Genomic DNA, 19,218 nt, shown 5'->3' with positions numbered 1-19,218 from the left:
ATGTTTTGGATAGACTCTAGCTGGACAGTTTGGATTTTCATGCAGATGTAAAAAAAAACCTTAAGAACAATTTTTCTCATATTACAAAATTCTGACTTGTGTAACCAGGATCTCAGCTAGTGATCTCCTTTACATATGAAACCATATTCTACTATCCCTGAAAACTGAGGTGTCTTTAAGCATAAAAGTCATAAGAATGATAGCAAAAACTTACTAGTGTTCATTATTATAATGACATGTATGGATTTCTTTGTAATTAAGTCCTTCAATGTGAATTTTACCACTGAAATATGTAACATTAAACATTTTCAGGAATACCTCAGTAATTAACATAATTCCAATCTGAGATTTGCCTTTTTGGGGATATTTTAGTATGCTTTTATTCACAAATTTAACCTGTTTTGCCTTTATGTAATAGGACAAGCAAACATTACCACCACACCTGAACCATCTTCACCTTCACCAGGTTAGTGTACACAGTTGACCAAACTGGTACTTACACACTGATACTATGTCCTGATAAGCATTTGTAAGGTCAGTAATATCCTTTTCTGTGTAATAGAGTAGCATTAGCAGTTTCCCATGCATAAGATGAAATGATGAAAAATACCCTGGTACCATAATAGCCTGGGCTGCATCAAAAGCTGTGTGGCCAGCAGGTCGAGGGAGGGAACTGTACCCTCTACTCTGATGAAAGCCCACCGGGAATGCTGTGTCCAGCTCTGTAGTCCTCAGTTCAAGAAAGACAGAGGAGGGTCACAAAAATGACCAGAGGGCTGGAACAATTCTCCTGTGATGAAAGGCCGAGATCTGCGGTTGTTCAGCCTGGGGAGGAAAGGGCTCCATGGAGACCTCATTGTGGCCTTTCAATACTTGAATGAGGTTTATAAGAAAGATGGGGACAGACTTTTTAGTAGGGCCTATTTTGATGAGACAAGGAAAATGGTTTTAAAGCAGAAGAGAGTAGATTCAGACTAGATATAAGGAAGAAATTGTTTATGATGAGGGTGGTGAAACACTGGAAAATGTTGCCCAGAGAGGCTGTTGAATCCCCTTACTTGGAAGCATTCAAGTCAGGCTGGATAGGCCTTTGAGCAACCTGATCTAGCTGAAGATATCCCTGCTCATTGCAGAGGGAGCAGTCTTGATTATCTTTAACGGTCTCTGCCAACCCAAGCCATTCTATGATGAAAAAGATCCCACAAATATTTTATCCCAGTCTTAGTAGTGACTGGCCATAAAACATTTCAACAACTGAAGAAAGTCTTGATGGAAATGTGTGGCTGACTATACCAAATCCCTATAACCTGATACAGGAAAGGAATCTATATATGCTGATCTTAAATTTGTTAGAAATGTCATTAATTTCCCTGAAGACAGATGGTATTGGAAAATTTTACACTGTGAGTTGTGTGAATAATAAAATTATGGATACTATTGGAAATAGTATTCCAGAATGGAATAGTGTTCCATCTCTGCTGATATGCACAAGTATTTGTGCCAAATTCACTTTAAAGTGAAGAAATAGGTATAAAGCATCTCCAAGAATACCTGTTTAATGTATTCACTGCACATAATAGCAGAGGAAGCAATGGATAACTGCTTTTAAAGGTTTAATCTAAAAGGTAATGGGTTTTAATAGTAGCTACTGATAATAGCTATAAAAACAGTGTCTTTACTTTAAAATAATTTCAATTTATATAGGTATGCTATTATCAAATTATTGAGAACTATTTCTTATCCTTTGGTTTTGATTTTTTCTCTTAGTAACAACAGTGCAGCCTAAAGTAACAAGGAGCTCTACCACAAGCACCCTACCAACAGGACCTAGTACTTCTTCCACAACAACTGTAGCAACTGAGACTACAAATCCAACAATAACTGCAAAAATTACAGTTCCAAGAACTTCACCCTCACAACCTCTTGTCACAATAAAGTCAACAACTGGTAGGTTTTTAGTGTTATTGTCTAAAATAAATTATGGTAAACTTGCTCTATACCTCTGTACATATTTGAGATACCACTCCTGGGAATGCATTTTAAATTCATACAACATCCAAGCATTAGACTCCAAATCATGAAGCAGGCAAAGCAGGCTTCCAGAAAGGAGTTTGTAAACTAGACATGTTCAGAAGTGTAGATCGAAAGTGCATGAAAAGATAAAGGTAGGTAGGTATTAGGTTAAAAACACAACCAAAAGTCACTTGTGTGATTTATTTGAGAAATGCAATTAGAAGTTCTATAAGCAGTGAGCCAGCCCAGCTCCAGCTGGGTTTGTTAGCTCAGGTTCAGTCTCTTTTCCACTGGTTCATTTATGGAGTTCAAGGAGCACCCAATCTATTGGCTCCAAATCATGTAAGCAAGCCCCAAAGCAGTCACACAGGTATCAGTGTAGCAGCTTTGTCTAGGCTTCTAAAGTCCTGCTCTCTGGAGGGTGACTCTGCCAACAAATACTACTTTCTGATTCTATGGCTTGTGGAGCCTCATTTAGCCTCACACCAACATGCACTTCAACTAATAAACTGTCTTGGACCTTGGCTGTCAGGGAAAGCAGAGTTAAAAATAGGTCCCAAAGGAGTCAAAACACGCGAAAGCTGACATTGTGACATGGTTTGTGCACTGGGACAAGGAAAGTCTATAGTATGATGTTATTTAGCTTTTCAATGCATATTACAGAAAGCTGCAACCGTGGCTGATTGGGAACACAATAAAAGCCCGTGGACAAAGCCCATATAGACTTTATCCAAAGTCATAACAAAGCTAACTTCTTAGGAAAAATTATATTAAACAAATCTAATACAGGAAAATACAGGAAATGAGAACAAAGACAGACATGAGGCAATAGAAAACAAATATAAGTACAGAAATATTTGGTAAGCTTATGAGAACATGAACACAACAGTCATACTGAAAATATTCAAAAACTAAGGTGAAAAATTATCTCTAAAATATGAGTATATTTTTATAATTTATCTGGGTTTAATTTTTCTGTGATTTGGTTACATTATATTTTTTACCTTTACTCCGAAAGAACATACAACATCAATTTTTACCACACCAAACATGACTACAACCATCACTGCCCCTTCCATAACTACCTCAATGAAAAGAACCATGGGCACTACTCCAAAGTCTGTTCCCTCATCACCTGCTGCCTCATCAACTGCTGCTTCAACAGAGACAGAACAAGTAGGGGTCACCTCATCACCCTTCAAGACCACCACCAAAAAGGAAATGGCAACCTCCTCAATACCTACTCAAACCACAACTTTCAGCCAGCCCAAACTAACAACAGCAGGTAAAGAGCACTTTTTTGTATCTGTTAGGTGAAGCCATCGCTCAAGACATATATCAATATAATCCTTATAAAAAACTCAAACATTCTTACTAGTGGTCTTAACATTGCAAATAGACAGGAAAGGACATGGATAAGAAATGTGATTAAAATGGAAATTTGTATTGCCAACAGAGCAAGCATCTGACATCCAAATATGATGTTAAAGCTAACATTTCTTTTCAAACATTTCCTCCAAATTTAGACAAAATCTCTCTATGCTGCAAAGCAGGTTCTTGAAAACTCACAGACCACAGAAGATATATTTCCCCTAGCCATTGTAACAAATACTCCCCCCAAAAAATTTAACCTTTTTGAATGTCTGACACTCAGTATACAAGGATGGTCTCCTCTGAGGCTGTGGGGCAACATGAATTACTAGGTTAGCAACTGACAGCATAGGCTGGGACAGTGTGTGGTGGGAAGTCTACTGTAGTGGGAGGGCAGCTGTATACTCTTTCCCAAATCCAGGTCTCTCTCACAAAGAACTGTTGGGGTGCATACGTCTGGGTCGTCTTGTGCAAGCAATTACAGCGTCCTCTAGGAACCTTACCAGCTTCCAACCATTACTAATATTCATTCTTACTTCACAGAGAGTGAGGGAACTCAAGCAACAACTCTGCACTATCCAGAAGGTGAGTAAAAGAGAGTAGAGAGAAGCCCTTGGCCTAAGACTCTGCTTCACTTTACCCCAGCTTTTCCAGATGACGCTCTTGCCCAGTCTGGAATACCTGAGAGGGGAAACACGTGCGTCCAACAAGGCTCTTCTTTCCTTGGGAGCTTCAGAAAAAGGCAGGGAGTGTTAAATTGTCAGAGGGTAGCCTTCAGACGCAGTTTTTGCTCCATATTTTTTGAGGGGGAGCCACTGGCCCACTTCTCCCTCCTGTCAAGTGTAGTAGGTTGAAACATAGTTGATGGACAAGCTGCTAAGACAATGGTGCTTGGTTTCTCTCCACAGTGAGAGGTTTTATTATTTATCATTATTCTTTTCCCATTTTCCTCAATAATCTTTATTTCCCCTTATGAAAAATAACAGATCTCCTGGGGCTTGGTTCCTAGCCAGCTTCAAACCAGTAAGAGTCAGTTGGGTCTACTTATGCCTTTCTAAGCCCTAGGGTGATTCCCTGGGGCTTCTGCGTGGGAATTGCCTACCTCCTTTGCCTGCCCCTCTTGCCCTGCCACCCTCAATCAACTTGTGCTTTTCTCTCTGTAGTTGTCACCCATATAAGAACAACGTTGACACAGCCTGTGCAGCACCTTGTCACACAGACACAGGCAACTCCTGCCACATCCACCAGCAGCACCTCTGTCCCAAGAGAGACCAGCCCTGCCACCAGCCCAGGAGTTCCACTGACAAGGACATTTCCAAGCTCCAGCTCTTTGCCTGTCACCTTAGCCTCATCTGCTGCTTCTCTCTCCTCAACCCAACTGCGAACATCATATCCTGGTAAGGCTCCCTCCTGCCCTTCCTGCTGCTCTGCCTGCTTCTTCTAGCTCCCACCCTTCTCTCCTAATCAGCACATCCCACAAAGGCCTCAGTTTTGGTACTCATTCTTAATTCCCCCTGCCACTGCCATGGGACGCAGGCAGGTCCTGGGACTGACCCACACGCGACCATGTCTGCAGCCTCCTCCCTGCAGCTTCAGGGCTTGGCTCTGGGGCACAGGCCTCTGTCAGGGTACAGGCACCCATGAGTTCCTGCCCTACAGCTACCGATCAGACACAACCTAACACACCTCTCTCTTCTTACAGTGCTGCCCTGAGAATGCACAGTGGGGCAGGGGGGAAGAAAAGGCAGGGAAACTGGAAACACATCTCCACAGCTCAGGACAGTTTTGAGTGAGAGGCATAACCCAAGGCATCATCTCCAGCCAAAGGCAGCACGGGTGCTGGCACACCCATGAAAAGTGCAGTTCAACAAATATGACCTCACTGACCAGTGCTGACCCCGAGTGCAAGAATGACCAGTGGAGGGTGGGCAAGAAAGTGTCCACCCAACTCCCTGCTAAAGTTCTCTCAATTAGACCCACATGCCAGAGTTGTCGTAGTGTTGATCCTTCTTTGGGGAGATGCCACAACATGCTTTGCCAAGAATCCTTCCCAAGACTCAACCATTCTTTTCTCTCATCCCTTTCTTTGTAGCAAGGGAGCCAACCAGAGCTAAGACACCAACTACTAAAGTAGTAACAGGTGAGTGCTCTGGTCATGAAAGAGATAAGAGTCACACCTGGCCAATATATCCCTATCTCTTCAGTAGCCACAGCTCTCGCATAGATCCCTTGCAGCAGACTCTGTAGCCAGCCAGTTTTAAACTACTGGTAAACAAGTGATACCTGTTCCAGGAAGAGGGAGATGAGATAAAGTGCTAGAGGTCAATCTTCAAAATGGTCAACAGCAAGCACGTACAAAAGAGAACCAGGACAGAATGGAACGTATTTAGCATAATGGACGCTTTTATTAACTGAAAAAAACCCCCACTATCAACCCAATTTAGTGGGACCTACGCCTCCCATCCTGGCCCGTGACTGGCGAGCACAAAGCCTCCAAAACAGAAGTCAGTATCACCCAACTTCACATAAGCCAGCAACATACAACTGATGTGTGCTTTCCTCCCAGCAGCCTTCACCCATGAACAGTCCACTGTGCCACACATTGTGCCACCTCTGAGCACACACAAGACCACGGCCACCACCTCCATCAGCAGCACCTCCAGGACCTCTGTCTCCACAGAAGTGCCTCTGGAGACAGCATCTCCACATCCCAGCTCTCCACCTGCCCCCAGCAGCCCCCTCAGCACCCGGCTGCCATCCACTGCCACCACTTCCACAGTCTCCTCCACAGCAGCTCCAGGCACCAGCCCCAGGCCTACACCTACAACCCTGAGGCCCAAGCCCTCTTCCCCTACCACCAGTGCTCCAAAGGAGTCTCCTGTAACAGAGTCCTCTGCACCCACCACAGCCAAAACCAGCACGCTGCCATCTCCTGCTTCTTCTCCCTTCTCAACTGTGTCCTCAACACGGCTCAGCTCCTCACAGCCTGGTAAGGATCTCTCTTATCCATCCTGCTGCTTCCCCTGCTCTCCCTTTTCCCATCTTCTTTCCTAGCAGAGCAGGTTGCTTGTACAGTTTTAGGTTTTGCTCTCCATTCCCATTTCTTTTCACATCAGCACAGTAGTATGGCTGTTTCTTGGTATGGCCATGCCCAAAAGGTCTCTCCCATGTAGAATGGCCTTCCAGTCTTGTGGGGCAGTCCTTACACATTGCCTATTCCTTGAAGGGACATGCACATTCAGAAAGGGCCTTGTTCCAGGAAGAAGCAGAGAGATTTTGCCCCTTAGGAAGGCACCCTCTCTGCTTCCTGCCTTTTTAGGGGAGCAACTAGGCAGAAGCTTATGGACAAGACCCACAGTCCTACTCATCCCCATTTCCTGCAAATACACAGTGCAGTACAGAAATTCTAGTTGGCCTTATTCCCCAGTATGGTGCTTGTCCCAACCTTCTTTGCTTTCCCCTCCGGCCCCCATCCTCAGCTGACCTGTGCTTTCCTCCCAGCAGCCTTCACCCATGAACAGTCCACTGTGCCACACATTGTGCCACCTCTGAGCACACACAAGACCACGGCCACCACCTCCATCAGCAGCACCTCCAGGACCTCTGTCTCCACAGAAGTGCCTCTGGAGACAGCATCTCCACATCCCAGCTCTCCACCTGCCCCCAGCAGCCCCCTCAGCACCCGGCTGCCATCCACTGCCACCACTTCCACAGTCTCCTCCACAGCAGCTCCAGGCACCAGCCTCAGGCCTACACCTACAACCCTGAGGCCCAAGCCCTCTTCCCCTACCACCAGTGCTCCAAAGGAGTCTCCTGTAACAGAGTCCTCTGCACCCACCACAGCCAAAACCAGCACGCTGCCATCTCCTGCTTCTTCTCCCTTCTCAACTGTGTCCTCAACACGGCTCAGCTCCTCACAGCCTGGTAAGGTTCCTTCCTAGCCATCCTGCTACTTCCCCCTGCTCTCCCTTTTCCCTTCTTCCTTTCCAGCCACACAGGCTGCTTTGCAGAGCTGTTTTAGTTTTTACTCACCATTCCTCATTCTTTCTGCATTGGAACACCAGTATGGCCCTACTTTGTTATGGCTCTGGGGCACTGGTCTGTGCCTTGGAGCCTGGCCTGCTAGCCTCAGAGAGGACTGTTCTTAAGCTCTGCCTACTGCCTGAAGGGACACATGCATATCCAGACAGGGTGCTCTTCCAAGAACAGCTAGAGGGATCTGTCCTGTAGCAAACTACTGTATCCATTTCCTCCCTTTCTAGGAGACAATCCAGACAGCAGCTTGTAGACAGGACCCACAGTACAGGTGTTCCCTTTTTCCCAGAAACACTCAGTGCAGCACAGCACTGCTGGTTTTGCTTATATCCTAGATCTGAGGCCTCTGACCACCTGCATTTCCTACTTTTGCCACCCTCATCCTCAACTAACCTGTGCTTTTCTTCCAGCAACCTTCACCCATGAACAGTCCACTGTGCCACACATTGTGCCACCTCTGAGCACACACAAGACCACGGCCACCACCTCCATCAGCAGCACCTCCAGGACCTCTGTCTCCACAGAAGTGCCTCTGGAGACAGCATCTCCACATCCCCAGCTCTCCCCCTGCCCCCAGCAGCCCCCTCAGCACCCGGCTGCCATCCACTGCCACCACTTCCACAGTCTCCTCCACAGCAGCTCCAGGCACCAGCCCCAGGCCTACACCTACAACCCTGAGGCCCAAGCCCTCTTCCCCTACCACCAGTGCTCCAAAGGAGTCTCCTGTAACAGAGTCCTCTGCACCCACCACAGCCAAAACCAGCACGCTGCCATCTCCTGCTTCTTCTCCCTTCTCAACTGTGTCCTCAACACGGCTCAGCTCCTCACAGCCTGGTAAGACCACTCCTATGCACCTTCTCCTCAAAGAATCATAGAATTGTTAAGGTTGGAATGGATGTCTAGGTATCTTCCAGTCCAACATCCATCCCACAGCAGGGTCAACTAGAGGAGGTGACACAGGAACATGTCCAGATGTGTTCTGAATATCTCCAGAGAGGGAGATTCCATGATTTCCATGGCAGCCTGTTCCAGTGCTCTGCCACTCAATGTAAAGAAGTCCTTCCACATGTTGAACAGTGATGAGCTGTACTGTGGGAGAGGTGGGCAGTTTTTCCCAAGCAGCCATTGCTTCAAGTCTGGCTGGGCATTGGCCAGTGGTCAGTGACTGCTTTGCATCTCATGGGTAGGTTTGTTTTTCCTTTAGATTCTTTAGTTCTCTAAAGTGTCTCTACCCAGACACGTGGAGGTTTTTCCTTTTCCCATTTCTCTCCTCTTTCCTAAGGAGGGGGAGTGAGCCAGTGGCCAGGTGGGAATTTTGCATCCACACAAGGTCACCATACCAGTGCCAGGCAGACATTGGCCCTGACTGGGTCTAAGCAAGATGCCGAGGCTGAGGGAAGGACCAAAAGCCCAATGCTCCATCTTTCCCACAGAAACACACTGCAATAAGGCTTTTCTCACCCAACAATATAACCCAAGGCTTGTGCCCACATCCTTGGCCTTCCCCTCCTGCCCTCATCCTCAACTGACCTGTGCTTCTCTCCTGGCAGCCTTCACCCATAAAATATTGACCGTGCCACACGTTGTGCCACCTCTGAGCACACACAAGACCACGGCCACCACCTCCATCAGCAGCACCTCCAGGACCTCTGTCTCCACAGAAGTGCCTCTGGAGACAGCATCTCCACATCCCAGCTCTCCACCTGCCCCCAGCAGCCCCCTCAGCACCCGGCTGCCATCCACTGCCACCACTTCCACAGTCTCCTCCACAGCAGCTCCAGGCACCAGCCTCAGGCCTACACCTACAACCCTGAGGCCCAGCCCTCTTCCCCTACCACCAGTGCTCCAAAGGAGTCTCCTGTAACAGAGTCCTCTGCACCCACCACAGCCAAAACCAGCACGCTGCCATCTCCTGCTTCTTCTCCCTTCTCAACTGTGTCCTCAACACGGCTCAGCTCCTCACAGCCTGGTAAGGTTCCTTCCTAGCCATCCTGCTACTTCCCCCTGCTCTCCCTTTTCCCTTCTTCCTTTCCAGCCACACAGGCTGCTTTGCAGAGCTGTTTTAGTTTTTACTCACCATTCCTCATTCTTTCTGCATTGGAACACCAGTATGGCCCTACTTTGTTATGGCTCTGGGGCACTGGTCTGTGCCTTGGAGCCTGGCCTGCTAGCCTCAGAGAGGACTGTTCTTAAGCTCTGCCTACTGCCTGAAGGGACACATGCATATCCAGACAGGGTGCTCTTCCAAGAACAGCTAGAGGGATCTGTCCTGTAGCAAACTACTGTATCCATTTCCTCCCTTTCTAGGAGACAATCCAGACAGCAGCTTGTAGACAGGACCCACAGTACAGGTGTTCCCTTTTTTCCCAGAAACACTCAGTGCAGCACAGCACTGCTGGTTTTGCTTATATCCTAGATCTGAGGCCTCTGACCACCTGCATTTCCTACTTTTGCCACCCTCATCCTCAACTAACCTGTGCTTTTCTTCCAGCAACCTTCACCCATGAACAGTCCACTGTGCCACACATTGTGCCACCTCTGAGCACACACAAGACCACGGCCACCACCTCCATCAGCAGCACCTCCAGGACCTCTGTCTCCACAGAAGTGCCTCTGGAGACAGCATCTCCACATCCCAGCTCTCCACCTGCCCCCAGCAGCCCCCTCAGCACCCGGCTGCCATCCACTGCCACCACTTCCACAGTCTCCTCCACAGCAGCTCCAGGCACCAGCCTCAGGCCTACACCTACAACCCTGAGGCCCAAGTCCTCTTCCCCTACCACCAGTGCTCCAAAGGAGTCTCCTGTAACAGAGTCCTCTGCACCCACCACAGCCAAAACCAGCACGCTGCCATCTCCTGCTTCTTCTCCCTTCTCAACTGTGTCCTCAACACGGCTCAGCTCCTCACAGCCTGGTAAGGATCTGTCTTATCCATCCTGCTGCTTCCCCCTGCTCTCCCTTTTCCCATCTTCTTTCCTAGCAGAGCAGGTTGCTTGTACAGTTTTAGGTTTTGCTCTCCATTCCCATTTCTTTTCACATCAGCACAGTAGTATGGCTGTTTCTTGGTATGGCCATGCCCAAAAGGTCTCTCCCATGTAGAATGGCCTTCCAGTCTTGTGGGGCAGTCCTTACACATTGCCTATTCCTTGAAGGGACATGCACATTCAGAAAGGGCCTTGTTCCAGGAAGAAGCAGAGAGATTTTGCCCCTTAGGAAGGCACCCTCTCTGCTTCCTGCCTTTTTAGGGGAGCAACTAGGCAGAAGCTTATGGACAAGACCCACAGTCCTACTCATCCCCATTTCCTGCAAATACACAGTGCAGTACAGAAATTCTAGTTGGCCTTATTCCCCCAGTATGGTGCTTGTCCCAACCTTCTTTGCTTTCCCCTCCGGCCCCCATCCTCAGCTGACCTGTGCTTTCCTCCCAGCAGCCTTCACCCATGAACAGTCCACTGTGCCACACGTTGTGCCACCTCTGAGCACACACAAGACCACGGCCACCACCTCCATCAGCAGCACCTCCAGGACCTCTGTCTCCACAGAAGTGCCTCTGGAGACAGCATCTCCACATCCCAGCTCTCCACCTGCCCCCAGCAGCCCCCTCAGCACCCGGCTGCCATCCACTGCCACCACTTCCACAGTCTCCTCCACAGCAGCTCCAGGCACCAGCCCCAGGCCTACACCTACAACCCTGAGGCCCAAGCCCTCTTCCCCTACCACCAGTGCTCCAAAGGAATCTCCTGTAACAGAGTCCTCTGCACCCACCACAGCCAAAACCAGCACGCTGCCATCTCCTGCTTCTTCTCCCTTCTCAACTGTGTCCTCAGCATGGCTCAGCTCCTCACAGCCTGGTAAGGATCTCTCTTATCCATCCTGCTGCTTCCCCCTGCTCTCCCTTTTCCCTTCTTCCTTTCCAGCCACACAGGCTGCTTTGCAGAGCTGTTTTAGTTTTTACTCACCATTCCTTATTCTTTCTGCATTGGAACACCAGTATGGCCCTACTTTGTTACGGCTCTGGGGCACTGGTCTGTGCCTTGGAGCCTGGCCTGCTAGCCTCAGAGAGGAATGTTCTTAAGCTCTGCCTACTGCCTGAAGGGACACATGCATATCCAGACAGGGTGCTCTTCCAAGAACAGGTAGTGGGATCTGTCCTGTAGCAAACTACTGTATCCATTTCCTCCCTTTGTATGAGAGTAACCAGACAGCTTTAGACAGCAACCAGAGTCTCTTTTTCCCAGGAATACTCAGTGCAGCACAGCACTGCTGGTTTTGCTTATATCCTAAATCTGAGGCCTCTGACCACCTGCATTTCCTACTTTTGCTGCCCTCATCCTCAACTAACCTGTGCTTTTCTTCCAGCAACCTTCACCCATGAACAGTCCACTGTGCCACACGTTGTGCCACCTCTGAGCACACACAAGACCACGGCCACCACCTCCATCAGCAGCACCTCCAGGACCTCTGTCTCCACAGAAGTGCCTCTGGAGACAGCATCTCCACATCCCAGCTCTCCACCTGCCCCCAGCAGCCCCCTCAGCACCCGGCTGCCATCCACTGCCACCACTTCCACAGTCTCCTCCACAGCAGCTCCAGGCACCAGCCCCAGGCCTACACCTACAACCCTGAGGCCCAAGCCCTCTTCCCCTACCACCAGTGCTCCAAAGGAGTCTCCTGTAACAGAGTCCTCTGCACCCACCACAGCCAAAACCAGCACGCTGCCATCTCCTGCTTCTTCTCCCTTCTCAACTGTGTCCTCAACACGGCTCAGCTCCTCACAGCCTGGTAAGACCCACTCCTATGCACCTTCTCCTCAAAGAATCATAGAATTGTTAAGGTTGGAATGGATGTCTAGGTATCTTCCAGTCCAACATCCATCCCACAGCAGGGTCAACTAGAGGAGGTGACACAGGAACATGTCCAGATGTGTTCTGAATATCTCCAGAGAGGGAGATTCCATGATTTCCATGGCAGCCTGTTCCAGTGCTCTGCCACTCAATGTAAAGAAGTCCTTCCACATGTTGAACAGTGATGAGCTGTACTGTGGGAGAGGTGGGCAGTTTTTCCCAAGCAGCCATTGCTTCAAGTCTGGCTGGGCATTGGCCAGTGGTCAGTGACTGCTTTGCATCTCATGGCTAGGTTTGTTTTTCCTTTAGATTCTTTAGTTCTCTAAAGTGTCTCTACCCAGACATGTGGAGGTTTTTCCTTTTCCCATTTCTCTCCTCTTTCCTAAGGAGGGGGAGTGAGCCAGTGGCCAGGTGGGAATTTTGCATCCAGACAAGGTCACCATACCAGTGCCAGGCAGACATTGGCCCTGACTGGGTCTAAGCAAGATGCCGAGGCTGAGGGAAGGACCAAAAGCCCAATGCTCCATCTTTCCCACAGAAACACACTGCAATAAGGCTTTTCTCACCCAACAATATAACCCAAGGCTTGTGCCCACATCCTTGGCCTTCCCCTCCTGCCCTCATCCTCAACTGACCTGCGCTTCTCTCCTGGCAGCCTTCACCCATAAAATATTGACCGTGCCACACGTTGTGCCACCTCTGAGCACACACAAGACCACGGCCACCACCTCCATCAGCAGCACCTCCAGGACCTCTGTCTCCACAGAAGTGCCTCTGGAGACAGCATCTCCACATCCCAGCTCTCCACCTGCCCCCAGCAGCCCCCTCAGCACCCGGCTGCCATCCACTGCCACCACTTCCACAGTCTCCTCCACAGCAGCTCCAGGCACCAGCCCCAGGCCTACACCTACAACCCTGAGGCCCAAGCCCTCTTCCCCTACCACCAGTGCTCCAAAGGAGTCTCCTGTAACAGAGTCCTCTGCACCCACCACAGCCAAAACCAGCACGCTGCCATCTCCTGCTTCTTCTCTCTTCTCAACTGTGTCCTCAACATGGCTCAGCTCCTCACAGCCTGGTAAGAGTCCTTCCCAGCCATCCTTATTCTCCTGCTTGCTCTTCTTTTTTCTGTCTCTCTACCCATCCATCCCCCTCTCCATCATTCTGTTCAAAAACCACATTCCAATTCTGCATTTGCTTGGCTGCTTACCCCTCCGTTCCCGCTGTCTTTGGCCAGCCTGGTTCCCTTGTGCAGTCCTGGGCCTGTGCACTGGCTCTGCTTGGGATGGAGGTAATTATTGCTCCCAGCAGGTTTCCTGATACTGGCTTAGATGTGGGTCCCAGCCAGTGTTGATGGCACACAGGTGCTTTGGTGATTGCTCAGGAGTGCCAGCACAGCATCTGGCCCTCCTCTGTTTGTGCTTCTGCCAGCCAGGGAGCAGGCACAGCGTGGTCACGAGGCCCATCAGGGACACAGCTGGCATAGCTGGCCCAGAGCCAGTGGCCAAGGAGACACTGCATACCACAGAACATCATGACAGGCCTTACAGTGGGAGAGTAGGGCAGTTACTCCCAAGTAGCCATTGCTTGGAGACTGGCTGGATATTGGTGAGTGGTGGTTTGTGATGAGTGACTGCCTTTGCATCTCCTAGGTCTATCTTCAATTGTTTGTTTCTTCACTTCTGAAAGCTATCTCTCTCTGGATATGTGTGCGTGTTCTTGCTTTAGCTTTTCTGATTTTCTCCCCATGTCTGAATAAGGGGAGTGAGGAAGTGGCCAGGTGGGCATCCTCAATTTTATCTCTGCCTTCCTCCTGGCAGCCTTCACCCATGGAAAGTCAACTGTGCCACACGTTGCACCACCTCTGACCACACACAAGACCAGGGTCACCACCTTCATCAGCAGCACCTCCAAGACCTCTGTCTCCACAGGGAGCAGCCCACCAAGCAGCACAGAAGTGCCTCTGGAAACAGCATCTCCACATCCCAGCTCTCCACCTGCCCCCAGCGGCCCCCTCAGCACCCGGCTGCCATCAGCTGCCCCGTCTCCATTCTCTTCTGCTTTGGCCCCAACTGTCAGCACTATGTCTGTGCCTACACCCCTCCCTACTTCCGCATTTAGGTCTGCTGAGAGCACTACACATTCTTACTTCCAAAACACCACATCGACTCCATATGGCAAAACATCTTCATTAGCTGTCCCTACCAGTATCTCTGCCCAGTCCAGTCCAGCGTTGATCCCAACTGTTTTATCTACAACCATTACCTTTGCTCCCCACGTTATTACTACGGCTTCTACAGAGTCGGTTGAAAGGAGTTCCCTGCAAACAACAACACTGACCACTGCCCGTACGACATCATCTCCTCCTCTCACCTCTGGACTTGCAACATCCCTGTCCTCTGTTGTGCCATCAACGGTGCCACACGGTAATGTATCTCTATATTATTTCCTTTATCATGGCTTTGCTTTTAATGCCTTTTTTTTTTGATGAGTGTATGAGTGTTTTCTTTACATATCCTTTGGATAAGACCCTGTTTGTTCTCATTGGCCCCACCTTTTCTTTTTGCCCTATCTGCAGTTATTTTTTGTAAAGTTGTTGTCTGATTTCTTAGATTTCATACCTCCAGGTTCCCTGCTATTCAATATTTTAAATATTAAGGAGCGTGAGTTAAAGCATCTGACAGGATGTGCTTCAGGAGAGCCACAGAACCTTTATTCTGTCATCTTAAAAAGCAGTGTAAGAAACCTCTTATTGGGACAGGCTATCCCCTCATTACCCTGCAGCCTTCCTGTTAGCTCTGCACAATTGAGCATTTTTGGTATCTCTTCTGCAAGATACTGTGTTCAGAGTTGTCAGGGTACAGAGATGTGTTCTGGCTCCTGTGCACAATTAATCACCTAATATGATTTGGCTGAAGGAATACCACATTCTGTAATTTCCACACCACCTCATGTAAAGGAAGGCACACAAAGCAGCGTCTTTCTATTGGTTTTAAATGGAACTGTTGTACTTGAGGATCTACACTAGAGGATGCAGGCACCTGTAGCTGAGCCTTTCATGTCATTTTCACTGTTAACTTTGTGAGCAGAGTCCAGCTTGACCAGGTCAGGCAGCTTGGCCACCAGGCCTGGCAGAATTACCTCCCTGCAGAGCAAACAACTGAATGCAGAGTCTCTGTCCTTTGTCCTGCTGTCACACAGGTGCTGCACTGCCAAAGAGGCTGGTTTCAGTTTTAGCAGGAAGGAGCCTCAAACTGGCTATATGAGCATTGGGAAATAACAGTTTAACCCAAGGAGGCAGGATTCTTTCTGACACACTTCCTTTGACCCTGCTTTCCCTTCATCCTCATAATTTCCACATCACAGAATGGGGATCCAAGTAGGAACTCTCAAAAGCAGAAGGATTTTCCCCAGTATAGTTATGTTTTGGGGATCTGCTTTGGATTTTGTTCCCATTTTTTTCCTAAGAGAAGTGCTTCAGGACATTACCTTCCCAACCACAGCATTACCAGGTTCGTTCCTTGCAGTTAAAAGGCAACTATTTATTTCAGCAGTTCAGAAAGCTGTGGACAAATTCTTCTCCTTTCTCTGCATTTTTCAGCCCTGAACTAGGCAATTCTGATACTTTTTCAGCCTGGCACAATATTAACAATATATTTCAACCCAGGAAAAGAAAAGAAGTTAAATACTTTTACTTAAGCATAGCTCCTAGTGCTGCATTCACGAGATACAGATACAGCATCTTAATTCACTGCCCAGTTAGCAGTTGTCTTATTTTCCAGTAAGAAAATCCCAAAGTCCTACTACAGCATTAACTGAGCTTCCCCTGCAATAATGTTCAATAATCTATAACCTTTCTCTCAGCAGGGAACCTGACTGTGCTTAAAAGATCATTGTGAAGGATCAGGTGTGAGCAGTGCATGAATTGCCTTCATAGTTTTCAACATTGTTCTCCTTAATATAAACTTCAAACACTATCTTTCAACTCCTTGGAAAACCTGTGTTTTAAGTCAGCTTTCTGCTTCATAAAGTGCTTAGTGTGGTGCACCAAGACAGGAGAAAACATAGCACTGACACATATAATTGCTACCTAACACGTAGCATTACACATTCTCCCTAGTAAGGCAAGTTGTAAACTTCTGGCTGCCCATAAATAAATATATCCTTAAAATGAGTGAATTAAGCAATTTTCAAATAAGTAAAGTGAACCAGAAATAATTCTACCAGAATGAGCCAGCTGGTTGTCCTCTTTGCATCTCTGTGTTCTCAGCAGAGGATTAGTTTTTCCATGCTGGACTGAATGTGTACTATATTCTTAACAGGATTTTTTTGCTCATTTGTAATTCTAGCAACTTCTATTTTCTTAAAAAAGAACTTTGTTCTTTTCTTTTGTTGTCCTCCAAGGTAAGCCTCTCCTGCAACTTCAGTGCCCAGTTTAAAACCTTCTCTTGCTGTGTTACTCACTTGTGACTTGTTAATTATCTCATGCAGTAAGAATGGTTTTCCATGAAACCAAATACGGAGGCTTTTGGCATCTAACGAAGGTCACTCAAGAAGATCAAGATGAATTATAGCAGAATTTTTTTCTTTTTACATTTGACAGAGCGTTGTAGAGAAGTTGAATATGAAGAAGAAATAACTTACAAAGGCTGTTCCACAAATGTCACTTTGAGCCGATGTGAAGGATCATGTCCATCTTCAACAAAGTAAGGATAACTGAGACTATACAGTACTAAAGTTGTTTTCCTTATTTGGGCATCTGTAAGTAGGGAAATTTATGAACTACTGCTCCTTTATAATTCAGGGAGGAAAATGTGGTTAGAATCCACCCAGCAATATACAATGTTGCTGTATACACCAGTTAATAGAAACAATAAGGTCATTTATTACCCAGGGATTTACAGCTAATCAAGGAAGGTCATCTCACTTCCTTAAGTTTTTGTTGTGTTTTAGAAAAGCCAGACATCAATGCTGCCAGTTTGGAGGGGTTTTTTTGTTGTCTTGATGGTTGGGATTTTGGTTTTGTTTGCTTTTTAAAGATTGAAAAGGTGGTTTAGACTACAAATACCTATTTTCAAATAGCTAAGATGGTAAAATAAGAAATTTCACCTAAGGTAAGTAATGTCACTTCAGTTGTCTCATTCTCCGAATAGTGTAATTCAGGTATATTTTATAATTACAAGGGTGCTGGCTGAGCCTGTGCAGTTCTGCTGCCCATTAGGAGAATTTGACAGGAAATCAAGGCTTCAATACAAGTAAACAGTGCAGCAGTATTAGAGTTCAGTTACTGGAGAAGAAAAATAGCTACATTCCCAACAACCCAAGCCAATACAATATTCAAGAATGGAAAGCAATGGAGGGTTTTGCTTTTGCAGGAACTAATTTAAATTAATCCTGATGCTAAAAGCTGTCCCCTTCAAAGCACATTCAAGTGTCCCCCAGCATTTTGAAAACTGAGTGACTGACCTTGTATCCGGAGAGCTGACAAAAGGGCTGTGAAACCAGGAGGAAGACTTTTAGAGTTAAGGTTTGTCTCAATTGCTAGGAAAGTTGTGGTTAAAACCACTGAGATTTTGCCAAGAAATACTTATTCCTGAACTCTCATTTTCCCATACCTGAGTTCTGGCCTGTTATCGATACAGCTTCCCACTGACAAAGGCAGAACCAAGTCCAGCAGGAGGCTGAATATGTCAGGAATCAAAAGCCTAAGAACTGCAGTACTATAAGGACAGTCTCAAATCCTTACCTGCCTTTTCAAGCTCTCACTTCACCTACCTGTGCTCTGTTACTGTGAATTCAACAATTATGTGCAAGTCTTCTACCTTGTTAGCTGACCTCACACCCAGAACTGGCATCATGCAGCCACCACCTTAGATTCCAGCACTAACTGTTCAGAGGGAGTAAAGGTTTTCCTTCCTCTGTGAACTGCAAAAGGAACACACACAATTTAGCATCTGCAAAAGAGACCTTTTGTAAACTGTAAGTAGTCCAGTGCACAACTTTAACAAATTTAATCCCTAGTTACTTCACAAATATTCAGAAGGGCAAAAAGAGACCAGGGGAATAAAATTCTATCAATTTTCCAGTGAGGTCTGAGGCCTAATAGATGATGAGATCATAGAATCACAGACTGTCCTGAGTTGGAAAGGAGCCACAAGGATCATCAAGTCCATCCTGTTCTAAAAACGAAGGCAGCAGCTCAGTACACCTGAGTTTCTGCATCATGAGAACTTAAAATGGAGTAAATTCCTGCACTGTTTGTAGTCCTGCAGATGACAGAACCATTCAATGGAGGGCTGTGCTCTATCCTCTAAACCTCCTACCACAGAAAAAAAAAGTTCCTATACTTGAAAAGCTGTGAGCCTACAATGCTTTAAACAAATGCCAACTGCTTCTCCCTCTCTTCCACACAGGCTGGATGTTGAGAAGATGATGGTTACCACAGCATGCGGCTGCTGTAGGCCACGTGAACTTCTTAAGAAGGAATTCCAACTACCATGCCAAGACCCAGATAACCCTGGAAAAAGGCTCACCACAGAAATTATTGCATTTAGTGGCTGTGTTTGTAACTTTGACAGCTGCACACACTAGTCAGACCTGATATACCATTTTTTGTAATTAAACAGTGATCACAAGTTAATCCTTCCACAGCTCATTGCTGGGTTCTCTTGTAGTGATTACACAGGACAGCCTTGCCGTCAGCAAGCCTGAGCAGCTGCCCAGACTGCCCATGGAGCCACCACAAATGATTCCTGATCAGGAGCAGGGTGGGGTGCAGAGGAGGAAATGAAGAACAGGCACAGAAATACAGAACAGGCACAGGGTGGGGATCAGGAGGAAAGACAAGAGATTGTTTGGCCTCAGGGTGATTTATTTAACCAGAGGCTAAAACCTGGCCCACGCACTGGGCAGTAAGAGAAATTCAATGTTCAAATAAAGTAGAAGGAACTGAATTTGC

The 19,218-nt window shown here is 47.3% G+C and overlaps 1 protein-coding gene across 1 annotated transcript in view; it reads left to right on the top strand.

Moving 5' to 3' along the window:
- Positions 1-19,101, top strand: part of MUC6 (mucin 6, oligomeric mucus/gel-forming) — a 45,635-nt gene extending 26,534 nt beyond the window's left edge. Inside the window, exons 28-41 of the mRNA XM_039552970.1 lie at positions 419-466; positions 1,768-1,947; positions 3,928-3,969; positions 4,548-4,781; positions 5,954-6,373; positions 6,889-7,308; positions 8,970-9,082; positions 10,504-10,514; positions 10,945-11,270; positions 11,779-12,201; positions 12,919-13,338; positions 14,081-14,686; positions 16,864-16,966; positions 18,674-19,101. Coding sequence (XP_039408904.1) covers positions 419-466; positions 1,768-1,947; positions 3,928-3,969; positions 4,548-4,781; positions 5,954-6,373; positions 6,889-7,308; positions 8,970-9,082; positions 10,504-10,514; positions 10,945-11,270; positions 11,779-12,201; positions 12,919-13,338; positions 14,081-14,686; positions 16,864-16,966; positions 18,674-18,851 — 3,524 coding nt within the window. The 3' untranslated portion in view covers positions 18,852-19,101. The remainder of the gene's footprint in view (positions 1-418; positions 467-1,767; positions 1,948-3,927; positions 3,970-4,547; positions 4,782-5,953; positions 6,374-6,888; positions 7,309-8,969; positions 9,083-10,503; positions 10,515-10,944; positions 11,271-11,778; positions 12,202-12,918; positions 13,339-14,080; positions 14,687-16,863; positions 16,967-18,673) is intronic.
- Positions 19,102-19,218: the final 117 nt, after the last annotated feature.

Source organism: Corvus cornix, chromosome 5 (assembly GCF_000738735.6).
Source record: "Corvus cornix cornix isolate S_Up_H32 chromosome 5, ASM73873v5, whole genome shotgun sequence".
NCBI classification, from domain to species: domain Eukaryota; kingdom Metazoa; phylum Chordata; class Aves; order Passeriformes; family Corvidae; genus Corvus; species Corvus cornix.
This window is presented reverse-complemented; position numbering and strand designations above follow the sequence as displayed.